General features: G+C 52.8%; 1 protein-coding gene across 1 annotated transcript in view; it reads left to right on the forward strand.

Annotated features, from left to right (window-relative positions):
- Nucleotides 1-5,233: 5,233 nt before the first annotated feature.
- SMOC2 (SPARC related modular calcium binding 2) overlaps nt 5,234-12,606 on the forward strand; it is a 285,658-nt gene continuing 278,285 nt past the window's right edge. Inside the window, 4 exon segments of the mRNA XM_007950494.1 lie at nt 5,234-5,257; nt 8,857-9,242; nt 9,893-9,958; nt 10,191-10,239. Coding sequence (XP_007948685.1) covers nt 5,234-5,257; nt 8,857-9,242; nt 9,893-9,958; nt 10,191-10,239 — 525 coding nt within the window.

Raw genomic sequence — 12,606 nt, forward strand, 5'->3', positions numbered from 1 at the left:
GGACCAAGTCGCCCCACCAGGTCCCGCGGCGCCGGGCTTGTTTTCCCAGCCGTGATTAATTCAATGTGCAGCAGGGACGGGCGTCCCCTCCAGTGGGCTCGTCAGCGGGCGCTGCCAGGAACGGCAGGTAGCGGGCGCGCCTGGAGCACAGGCCGGGGGAGCGCGGGTCTTGGAGGTTTGTCAGGAGCCAGGGCCGCTTCGGACGCGGGACACAGCCCTGGTCGAAGGGAGGCCAGTAGCTTGGGGCCTCACTTCTGCTTAAAGGCATGTGGGGGAAGGAGCCGGGAGTGCACTGCTCATACCTAAGATTCCTCCCCGGCAGTCTGGGCCCTGCCTTGTCTCACAAAGGACTTGTGGGTCAGCCCCGCACTCTGGAGACCAGGCCCTGAGCGCCTGCTCTGCCTGCGCAAACCACCCCCATAGCCAGGGACCCGCTCTCCGTGTGTGTTCCTGTGTGTGTGCACGTGTTCATGGGTGTGCATGGCCTAGATGCACGGCCGACTTCCAGTACACGGAAAGACGATATGCCTTCTCCCCGTGAGCCCACAGGCCTGTGCTCCTGGTGGCTGCAGCGGTCCGTTACTTACTGTCCACACAGCCCTTCCAAACGCGGGAACAGCACCCTGGCACCCACGAACTGCTCATGGCCAGGGGCACTGGGCATGATGGCCCCACCGTGGGGAAGCAGATTCCTTAACGGAACAGGGTACGGGTCATCCTGGCTTCCGCCCGCCCCTCATTTAAGCTCATAAACCTCCCACCTCTCCTGCTGCTGAGATCACTCTAAGGGTTTCCTACCGTGCCAGTGACATGTCAGGATTTAGGCTCTGAGGCTGACGGGGCCCACGTACAAGCGGCCCGCCCTTCACTGGGCTCTCAGAGTGTGCCCTCAAACCACAGTTGCAAATAAAATGCCGGCTTGTTTGTGCAGGAGAAATGTCGAAGCCATAAACTATTCTGGCCCCTACTTCCCACCCCACCTCCCTCCCATCTAGAAGATCAAGAAGCGGTTGGCTTACAGAGGACTTGGAATGTGGCAGAAAACCTGAGGATCATTCGGGAAAGTCACACGGGCTGGAGTTTCCTATTGTGCTAATCTCTTTTCAGAGCTCTGGTGGTGCAACGGTTAAGCACTTGGTCAATGGTTTGAAGCCACCAGCTACTTGACGGGAGAAAGATGAGGCAGTCTGCTTCTGTAAAGATTGCCAGGCTGGGAAACCCTGTGGGGCAGTTCTACTCTGTCCTCTAGGGGCGCTGTGAGTCAAATCAACTTCATGGCAGCGGGTTTGGTTTGAGTTTTCATCTTCTCAAATCACCTTCTGGCACCGGGGGACTACTGTCTTCTTAGAGACCCTCTCTCGGAGTGAGGGCTTTCTCTCTGTGACACCTCATTGTATGCAATCAGAGCAGCAGCCTCCCTGGGGGAGGAAGCCACAGCCCAGGTCACCACTGATGTGCGGCCTGGGGCACTTGACTTCAGTTTCCTCACCTGGAAGGTGGGAGGCAGTCCTGATGGGGATTTAGCCTGCTGGGAGGATGGCAAGTTCAAGCCTGTGATGTGCCTGACACGGATTAGGTCCTCAGGCAGCAGGATGTTGTATGGGCTGTGCGGTGGGTGCACGAGCTGGCTTGGAGTGCCGTGAGCACAGCACGCATTGGGCCATTAGTGTGTGTTTGAACACTGTGTCTGAAGTGTACCGCTGTGCTGGTGCCTAGAGGGGCTTGGTTCGGTCATGCAGGACCAGGCGGCAAACGGGGCCACCTCGATGGCCTACCTCCTTCTGTTTGATCCACTTCTCGCCCAGAGCCAGGAAGCCCAGGCTGTGGTGTCCCACGTGCCAGGCTGGCTTCTCGGGGGCGTGCACGCTGCCCTCACTGAAGTGCTTTGTGTGTGGGCACAGGACTGCCAGTGGGTGGAGCAGGCCTGCTTACCGCCATCACCCTGCACTCGGCACACACACGTTCTGCTGTGCTGGGGACCGTCTTTGTCCTCCAAGGTCATTCTTTGGAAATGGCACTGTGAGGCCTTGGTATGTCCTCCTGTGACTTCTGGCGGCTCAGCAGTGGGCCCCGCGCAGCCCCGTCCTTGGGCGTTCTCAATCTGCAGAGGGTGTTCTGAGGTGGGTCCGGTCTGCTCCAGCTGGGACCCACTGAAGAGGCAGGGACACCCCACGCCAGCTGACGCCCATCTTCCCAGTTGCTGACTCCTTTTTTCTTTATGTTTTTGTGAATGGCTGACACTGGCGAGTAATTCCTAGTACACACTGTTCTGGATCCACATAATGATACTCTTCAGAGAGTAACGGCCACTGTCCCAACCCTGGCTTTGCCATCAAAGGAGTGCAATGAATTCTGGCAGACCAGCCAGTCAACCTATGCCTGATGCTCTGTTGGGGCGCAGTGGGCGTTCCTCCTTTCCCAGAAATTTTGGGACTAGCCCTGATGGGTCCATTTTGGAGTGGACTAGATGGTGCTTTGCCTGCGCTCGGAACATCAAGTGAGGGCTGTTCTCGTGCTCTTCCTTATCATCAGTGGATAACGCACGCCTACGCTCACATCCAGGAATCTTTGGGTGACACAAATGGCTGACACACTCAGCTGCTACCCAGAAGGCTGATGGTTCAAGCTCACCCAGAAGTACCTAAAAAAAAAAAAAAAAAAAAAGCCTGATGATCTGCTTCTGAAAAATCAGCCATTGCAGCCCTACGGAGCACAGTTCTTCTCTGACACGTGCTGTCATGGGCCAGAGTCAACGCAAAGGCAGTGGCTGCTCAGGGTCTTCTCCGAGGCTGCACCGAGGGCGTAGGTGAGTGGGTGGGCCCCAGGCTCCCTGTTAAGGGCACACTGAGTGCATTTCCTCACTGAATCCCCATGCCTGATGGAGAAGGCAGTGTTGTGTGTATGTTCAAGCAAGGACAGGAGTGTTCCTGGTGATTCGAGGAGAGTGGCTAATCCAGGCTCTTGTCACTCCGGTCTGCAGTGCTGGTCTCTCTTCACGGGGAGTTTCCTCTCTCCTTCCTGCCTCACTTTCAGCAGCTTCACACTCCCACCCGTTACCTTCCTGGGTGGTGCGGTTGGCTTCCCTGGTGAGCTGTCTCCCTCTAGCATGGGGCCAGGCACACACGAAGTGCACCGCGTTCATTGTCTAGGGCACGTGTAACAGTAGAGTTGAAATGGTTCCATTCCAGAAGGCTGGTGGTTCAAGCCCAGAGGCACTCTGCTTCCGAAAGGCCACAGCCTTGTACGTCCTGTGGAGCACAGTTCTACTCTGCACACACGGGGCCGAGACGAGCCAGAGTTGACTCAAGAATAGCAGTGTGTATTTGCTTTAAAAGTGAGTGAGGGAAATAGAAGAACATTTGACCACATAGAAATATTTAAGAAATGCTTCTTCATTACGTCCATCATCAAGTGGGAATCTAATATTGATCTGGTTGACACATCAGAAATAAGAAGGCCCTATAAATTCTAGGAAGGAGCTCTGGTGGCACAGTGCCTAAGGCATTTGACTGCTAACCAGAAGGTTGGTGGTTCAAAGCCATTGCTGTTCAGTAGAAGGAAGATGGGGCAATCTACTTCTGTAAAGATTTACGATCTTGGAAACCCAATGGGGGTTGCTGTGAGTCAGACTTGCCTCGATGGCAGTGGGTTTTGGGTGTCAGTTCTGGGACTACAGTGCAATGAAACATGACATTGTCCTCTCTGGATATTCTTCTCACAAAATGTTGAATGTTTTCGGGAATGAGTGTTTTCCCTTCTTTCCCTATGACCAGTGTTTGAGTACGTTTGATGCCCTGGGACGGTTGGATTTCATCCATCAGAAGATGGAGCACGAAGGTGGTTGTGGGGAGGAATGCATACATGATCCAAACCCTCCAACTTAGAAGCCCCTCTGTGTGGTGTCTAAAAACCCAAACATTGGGGAAAGACACTTTAATTGTGATTTGAAATCAAGACCATAAATCAAGCCGTGAGCAACTTCAGACCCTAATGAAGGTGTCTTTGAAGCAACCAAGGTTGTCACCGCTTAGATGATCCTGGAGTTCTGAGTCACCCCATCAGCCCGAGGATGGTCAGGACTGTGGCATGGGGCTGTTATGAAGGATGGGAATGGAGCCCTGGGCGGAAGGTTAAGGGAAACACTTAATATTTTTGAGTTAAAGGATGCGGTTTTCCACGCTCACAAGCCACAGCTTAGAGTGATGAGTTCCCAGCAGGACTCTGAAGTCGGGGAAGAAAAGCCAAGGTAGAGAGAGAGCATCTGAGTTCATTTATAGAAGACTTGAAACATTTTGTTTCCATAGTTGACGTGTTGGGTCATGGAACAAGATTTCACCCTTAATCACTGCACATATTTAGAGTTTGAATAACACGTAATCTATCGAATATTTAGCTGTAGCCACAAGAGGAAAGATTTCAGAATATGAATAAAGGAGTATTTTGATAACTCCTAATTTCATAGGGTTAAAAGAAATTAGCCTGAAAGTGAATGTAGGACATTTTTATGTGGTTTTGGAGTGCCTTGCTGAAAACTAAAGAGCCAAGATTGTAATAAAACACAAAGAAAATAGGAGCATGTAAAATGCTAATTTACATTTATAGTTTCAGGATTAAAAAGAAGAAATTATAAGTGGAAACTTGTGTGCTGTCATTTAATTAGACTCTTCAAGATGGAGTGAGTCTCAGAATGACTTCTCGATATACCGTAACTGTATTCAGGTGTCCGTTATATAAACACAGGGAGGCATGCTAACATGGCGTCCAAGGACAGTAGAACGGCAGTGTTATCTGCATTGTGCCCCCTTCCTTCAGGATTTGTACTCATTCCCTTTACTTTCTTCTGTTCCCTGGTCATTTTTCATTTCTCTTTTACATTTCTACCCAAATGACAATGAATTCCTTTCCTTCTCCTCTCACTGACATGCCTGCAGTTCATGTAACGATTCCTATTTTAGTACCAGCTGAAATCCCACAGTAGGTTTCTGAGTTTTCACTCTGCACATTCTTCCTGCTAGCAGCCTTGGCTGGTTCTCCTCTGTGGAGACCCTGCCTCGGTGGTGGAGGTTGGAAATGAGCTCGTTCTGGTGGGTAGGCTGGGCCGTTGTAATATCTCCAGCGTCATGTTACCGACACCAACCATTAGCAATCCCCCAAGCCCATGGCAGAGCTTTTCTTTTCCTCTTGGTAGGCGATCTCTTCACATTTGAGGTTGCTGGCAAAGAATCTTCCAATAATGATGAAGTTTCGGGAAAGCATGGTGAGTTGCAGCAAATTGGTCAACTGCTCTGTGTTTGATTAGTGGTTCTACATCCCTCAGTGCAGGGCAAGCTGTCAAGGCCTGTCTCGTTGGAGATAGTCTGAAATGTGTTGGATTTGAGCTGTTTCTTAAAGGACAAGTTCATCAGTTTGTATGTGGAGAACAAAATGCTGAGGTCTTGAATGTGACCTGCCTCCAGCTGAGGTTTTCTGTTTAGTTTTAGTCTGTCCAGTGAGACAAATGAATCTCCCCTATCTTTTAATGGGGTGTGGTCTTAGACATTTGGATTCCTTCCTGAGATTAAGAAAATATTTTGACTTCTCTTTGCTTTGACCATCCTGGTCAGGCTCATTCCATACATCAAGTTAAAGCAGACGGGAGACATTTCCCTGTTGCTCTTAGGTGCTGTCAGGCCGGCTCTGACTCCTGACGGCCCCATATACCCAGAACAAAGCACTGCCCGGTCCGGGGCCATCCTCACAGTCCTTGCTCTGCTGGCGCCCACTGTTGTGGCCACTGTGCCAGCACAGCTCATTGAGGGGCTCCCTCGTTCTCACTGGCCCTCTACTCTACTGCACAGGAGGTCTTTCTCCAGGTGACATGTTCAAAGTACTTGGGAAGGAATCTCACCATTCTCGCTTTTAAAGAGAATTCTGAGTGCACTTCTTCCAAGACACATTGGTTTGTTCTCCTGGTAGGCAATGGTGTATTCAGTATTCTTCACCAACACCACAGTTCAAAGGCATCGATTCTTCCTTGGTCTTCCTTTTTCATTGTTCAGCTTTCCCACGCATATCAGGTGATTGAGAAGACCATGGCTTGGGTCAGTCACAACTTAGTCTTCAAAGTAACATCTTTCCCTTTTAAGACCTGAAAGAGGTCTTTTGCCATGGATTTGCCCAGTGCAACGTGCTGTTTTCTTTCTTTGGTATTTCCTCGAACCGGGCCAAGGCATTGCAGTGTTTGTGAGTAAGGACTAGTGCTCGGTAGATGATGCTGGGAGCTGGTTTATGAAGAGCCCTCATGGAAGAGACGGATGAAATTCTTCCCCATGTTGTTCCATGTTGAGCTGGGCTTGGGAGGTCCTCCTTGTGGTGACATGGACATGGGAACCCTCTTGTCCCTCACCTACCTTGTAGGAGCAGGAGAAGGGAAGGCACTTGCCTCTCCTGTGGAGTCTCAGATGGAGGCTCATTGTTCTAGTCTGACGAAAGACAGACACGCTGTGTCCTCTTTGATATACAACAGATATCTTTCTTCCTAAGAGTGAGCCCCCTCCGCTACACTTTCATGTTTTAATGAAAGTTGAAAGGACGGATACACGTTTTAATAGTCCTTTGAGGAATGATGGAAACAGACGTTATTGGAGTGTATGGACTGTTCATTTTTATTCCTTAGGGCCCTTCTTTGCTTTTAGGATGGTAAAATTTGTGATTATCTTAATGGACCCTCTGTGTTCAGCAGACAGATTTCACTAACTCTTCCCAATGTCATCCTTTGATCATGCTCTAATTGTGCGAAGTGCTGTGGCTCTAACATGTAACTCAACAGCCAACCCCCGTGCTCGTGTTTGTACATTGTTGTACCTCTTTTCTCTCTTTGCTTACTCCTAACCCTTTTTGACCCGTCTTCAGACCTGAGCCCAGAGGTGCCTGCTCTCCTTTGTATCCAGGCCTTGGTTTCTGGTTGTTCACATTGGTGCACAGAGGGAAGTCCCCGGTGGTGTAAATGGTGATTGCTCTTGGCTGTTCACTGAAAGGTTGCAGCTTCGAGTCCACCCAGAGGCACCTTAGAAGAAAGACCTGGCAATCTGCTTTTGGAAAATCATCCTGTGAAAAGCCTAGGAGCACAGTTCTACCCGGACATGCATGGGGTCACCATGGGTTGGAGTGACTTGATGCAATGGCTTTGGTTTTTGGTTTGGTCTTGTTTTGCGGTGGCACAATTGATTAAGTGCTTGATTACTGAACCAAAGGTTGGAAGTTCTAATCTACCCAGAGGCACCTCAGAGGACGGGCTTAGTAAGCTGCTTCTGAGAATCGCAGCCTCCAGACCTCTGTGGGGCACCGTTCCGCCCCGACGTGCACGGGGTTGCTCAGTTGGGGGTGACTCAGTGGCAACTGTGTTTTGGGTTGAGTTTTGAGTAAAAGCTTTAAAGTTCTGCTCTCTCTCCTGAGATTTTGATGAATCCGAGTCTATTGATGAGTCCGTAAGGATCAATCTCATCTGCTCTCCGATGCCCATCACTTAGGTATTGGATCAGACATTGGGGTGGCTCAAGACAGGACCCCGCCCCAGTGCGTCCACGTCTCCTCTGCCCCCCCCCCTTCCTCCCTGGCTGAGCGTGTGCTCACTACTTTATTTGGAGGGTCTTGGGAAGACTAAATGAGCTCCTGCACACGTGCAAGTCCCCTGGCTCAGGAACCTCTGCTTCCCAGTTCCCATTATTTCACCTAAGACCGTGATCTCAGGGCCCAGGCTTCTGGTTCCTTTGCTGAGCCTGTGTCCATTTTGAGCTCTGATGGATCAATATCCTCCTGAAAATTGACTTTAAGATCAAACATGTTCTTCAAAAGTCACCAGTCACCAAAATGCAGAGTGTGACACTGGGTGATGGGCAAACCTTCCCCGTGTTCCTAAATCTGATAGGGTGGGAGGCCAGTCGCCTTGGGCAGCAATCTACATGGGTTTTGGACCCATAAGTGTTACTTTGTATGCTATGGGTGTTCAAACTCGATCTGCATCCTGCTTCTGCTCTCCGGCTTTGAAGTCTCGTCGCCAGTTTGTGTGAATTTGTCAAGTATAGGCAGGGCCTGGGTTACAGATGTCCTTCCGACTTATGTACAACCATGCAGCCTGTAGTTATGGTCATAAAGCCTATGCTATTAAAAATTCGAGGTACATACAATGGTTCTTAATAGCAAACCTGTGCTACTTTGGGACGCACATCAAAACATTATTATTGATGTTTTAGTGTATCTGGAAGTGTTTCTTTAATGTTTTTATGTGTAGAAAGGTACACTACATACTAAGATAAACATTTGACTGACATTAGATAGGAACCATTGCAACTTACCTACAAACTCGATTTAAAGATAGAGGTAGGGATGGAAGTCTTTGGTGACCCAGAGGCTGCCTGTACCCGTCTCTTCCTGTGAACGCTTTGGCCTGTACACGTGGCTTCACCTGAGGAAGAGGTGGGGCTGGACCTCACCTGCAGAGAGGCTGATATGATAGGTTTCCTCCTGCTACATTGATTCATTGCATCAGAGAAAGGCCCCAGGTGATTTGGATGGTCTACTCCTCTCTCTCCACTAACCACCCGATTCTGTGGCTGAAAACCATCACTAAAAGGCTAGATTGTACTCTCAAGTGCAAAGTCCTGGAAATCTCCCTGTAAGAAGCTGATCTAGTAATTGACACCTCAGGAACCCGCTTCTTACCCAGCCGGGATTCTAGAAGATGTGTGGGTCGCGCCACATTCTGACATCTTGCATGAAGGCTGGTCCCGCCAGCTGGCAGCGTCTTGCAGGTAATGGGCAGACTGGCCCCGTCGCTCGGCTGCAGACGTCCCGTGAGCATGAGAACCTGCCCTGCAGAGACTCTCTGCTCTGAAGGCCCGCCAGGTGGCTGCAGCTGCTGCATGGCCGCGAGCACGGCAGGTGTTCGCCCGGCTGCGGCCTGAACCTACACGCCCACGGGTCCCGGCCTTGCCGGATGCGCAGGGAGCTGCTTCTGCAGGTTGGCTCTTCATCCGGAAAACACTCAGCACGGGAGCTGGTGCCAGAGAGATCGAATCCGGGTGGAGCCACGCGGGCTTCCTCTGTGCCCTGGCGTCCGGCCTGCCACACACCCTCCTGGAGCCTGGTGCCCAGTCCCAGCTCCTGTCTGCAGAGCAGGAAGAGGGGACGTGGAGCCTTGTGGGAACCCACCACCGGAGGGCGCCCGAGAACAAACGCTCTTTGTTTCCAGCTGGGTCCCTAAGGTGGGGGGCCAGTCCCTGCCACCGCAGAGTTTGGGCCACCTTGGCTATAAAGATGTCCCTGGCCTGTTGCTGTAGGTGAACCAGGCCCCACAGCCGAGAAACCAGGCCCTGCAGGGGGTGAACCAGGCCCTGCAGCCAGCTGCCCCATTTTGCATGCTTGCCTCATGGCCCATAGCTGCTAAATCCGGGAGTTAGAAACCAGGGGCTTTAAAATCATTGTCTCCAGCAGCTTTAGTGAGAGGCCTGGGATACATGTGGTGAATTTAGTGCTGCTACCCACATATTAGGAGCTCTGGTGGCATAGTGCCTAAGGTATCAGACTGCTAACCAGAAGGCCGGTGGTTCAAACCCACCAGCCACTCCTCAGAAGGAAGGTTGGGCAATCTACTTCTGTAGTGATACCGCCTTGGAAACCCAAGGAGGGGTGGCTATGAGTTGGGGCGACTTGACGAAAGTGAGCTGCGTTGTGGGCCCACATACTAGATCACAGTCTCCTTACGGCAAAGCGGATCTTTGGTCTTAAACAGTCAAAGGCCATGAGGGCCTGTCGGGGGGGCGCTGGCCAAGAGCTCAGGCAGATGGGCGCGTGGGGCTGCCTCTACCTGCACGACTTCGCCAGCTTCCCTGTGACTCCGGGGTTTGTGTTCCAGTGTCTTAGGGACAAGTCAGTCTCAGGGCGGCCTGGTGGTCACAGTCTGGATCACGTCCCGGGACAGGTCAGTCTCAGGGCGGCGTGAGCCCGTCAGCCTCGACCCCCAGGTGCCTGGGTGTCTGCTGTGCAGCAGGTGGGACGGTGGGGGGCTTGGGGACGTGATTGCAGGGAGATGCTGAGACGGTAGGGTGGTGGGGAGCACCGGGCGGCCGGTTTGGATTCATTCTTCCCTTCGGGCCCTGGTGCGTCCTTGCCCCTGGCCTTTTGTCTGGCTCTCGCTCTTTGTTGGCTCCCAGATGTCAAAAACGGGGACCAAACAGCTTCATGGGCGGGGCACGGGGGCAGGTAGAGGCTGATCCAGGGGTCATTCTCTCTCTGTGTCTGTTTCTCTCCCTCACCCTGTCTCATTATGTCTGTCTGTCTGTCATTCTCTCTTCCTACCACCCCTTTTTCTCCCTCCCTCCCCCTCCCCCCTCCCCCCTCTCCCTCTCTGTCTCTATCCCCTCTCCCTGCCCCCTCTCTATCTTTGTCCCTCTCCTTGTCTTTCCCTTTCTCTCTTCTCTCCCTCTCTCTCTCCTTCCCCCTCTCTCCCTCTCTCTCCCCCTCCTTCTCTCTCTATCTCTCCTTCTCTCTCCCTCCCTCTCTCTGTCTCTCTTTCTCTCTCCCCCCTCCTTCTCTCTCTCTCCATCTCTCCCCCTTCTCTCCCTCTCTCTCCTCCTCCCTCTCTCCTTCTCTCTCTCTCTCTCTCCTTCTCTCTCTCTCTCTCTCCCTCTCTCTCTCTATCTCTCCTTCTCTCTCCCTCCCTCTCTCTGTCTCTCTCTCTTTCTCTCTCCCCCTCTCTCCCTCTCCCTCTTTTCTTAGGCTCCTTGTATTCTGTTTGTTCAGAGTGCACGTGGTAACTTTGGGTGTCTTGACCTGCCCCCTGCTGACTGCTGAGGTTTCTTGGGGGCCTGTGGGCCCGAGGCCCTGCTTCCGCCTGGAACGCCTCCTGCAGCTGGGGTTCACAGGTCACCTGTCCCTGCAGGGACTTCTCTGGTCTTCAGCTGCCCACAGCTCTGCCGACATGTCTGAGCAGGAGTGCTGAGCTCCTCCAAGCCCCACTCAAAGCCAGCATCCAACAAGTCTCTTTTTAAACCAGTTGTTTACGCAGCTTTCATTCCAAGATGGCCTGTGTTCTCAACCTCGTCAGGCAGCTGGTGACTTTGCAGCAGGACCAGGCCTGACCCCAGTGCTGCCGGCAGCCACAAGGGAGCAGGAGCTGATTAGTTTGAGGGCGAGATGGGCAGGTGAGCTGCGTGGAGGCCAAGGATCCATACAGACAACGTGGGTTTGTCTCCAGGCCGGCATTTGATCAATTTGTCTGTGGCATTTTCTTACTGCACCACCCTCCCCTGACCCAGCAAGCAAAGGGGGACGTGATGGAGGAAAGGTTAAACACACACCCAGGTGTGCTCATAGTCACCGTGGCACTCTCAGGGAAAGGCTGGATGTGCTGCGTGTGCAAGGGGTGAGGAGGGGCAGTGGAGACGTGAAGCCAGGGCCATCGTGGGGTGGCTTTGTCCCCAGGCTGGGACCACCTGGGACCTCTGAGCATTGCTTTAGTCCCACAGAGGAGCTCTGGTCTGACTCTCCAGGTGCCCAGCGTGCTCCTTCCTGACCCAAGATCTGGGAGCCATGCCCACCGTCTCTGGTGCAAGACCTTGACCATAGCATGCGCACACACACACACACACACGGCCCTATAGGCACATGCACAGCCATGCACGCTTCCACACAGGCATGCACAGGCACCCCCTACCCCCTACAGGCATGCACACACACACACAAACACATGTTGCTGCACACACACGCAGACGCACATACATCCCACATGCACGCACACAGACGCACACGCACACCCGCACACACATTGCACAATGCACACACATGTGCACACACTTACACACGTGCACACACGGGGAGGGTCCGGCAGGCCGGGCCCTTCCCTCTCTCTCCTCTCTGCCCCTCCGCGCAGGTTTCCATGCCACGCCCTCCTCTTCCTGAAATCTGCTTTCTGAAGAGCACTGGCTGCTCCTTCAGCTCCTGGGGGTTACCCGGGAGAAGCACACAGAGATGTCTACGTGCTCGTTGCTGTTCTGGGAACCACTGAGGCCCATGGGCGCCATCATGGCATAGCTCCCCCATGGAGACCACAAGCATTAGCCTGGAGTGTGAGATACGATTGCCCGTGAGCACATCAACGGGAGCTCATGCAGTGCTGTGTCGCACCGTAGAGCAAGTGAGGATGACAGACTTCGTAGCCTGCGCGGAACGTCTTTACAAGGTAGCCATATCTCTCCACACTTGGAGGCCAGACAGTGGAGGACAGAGCCATACCATTCCACACTTGGAAGCTACACAGTGGAAGACAACAGGACCAGACAGGTCACACATCCCCGAGAGCAGCTGTGGCAGTCTGTTGAGACATCGCCTTCAGACCACAGCGGGTGGTGCCCCATAAACTGTAGTGTTAGAGTGGGCACTGGGCCGGCCAGAGACGGGGGAGACGAGTGTCCAGTGCAGCCAATCAGCGGCAACTCTCCAGTGGCCATTCTCTTATTTGATCTCATCACGGCACCCGCCATGGAGCAAGTGGGAGCTCCCTGTTGGAGCTGGCCTTCCACCCCGTCTCCACCCCTCAGGGTCTTCACAGGAGCTCACTGTCAGAGCTGG

This window comes from Orycteropus afer, unplaced genomic scaffold (assembly GCF_000298275.1).
Source record: "Orycteropus afer afer isolate SDZICR_OR568_19922 unplaced genomic scaffold, OryAfe1.0 scaffold00273, whole genome shotgun sequence".
In the NCBI taxonomy this organism is placed as follows: domain Eukaryota; kingdom Metazoa; phylum Chordata; class Mammalia; order Tubulidentata; family Orycteropodidae; genus Orycteropus; species Orycteropus afer.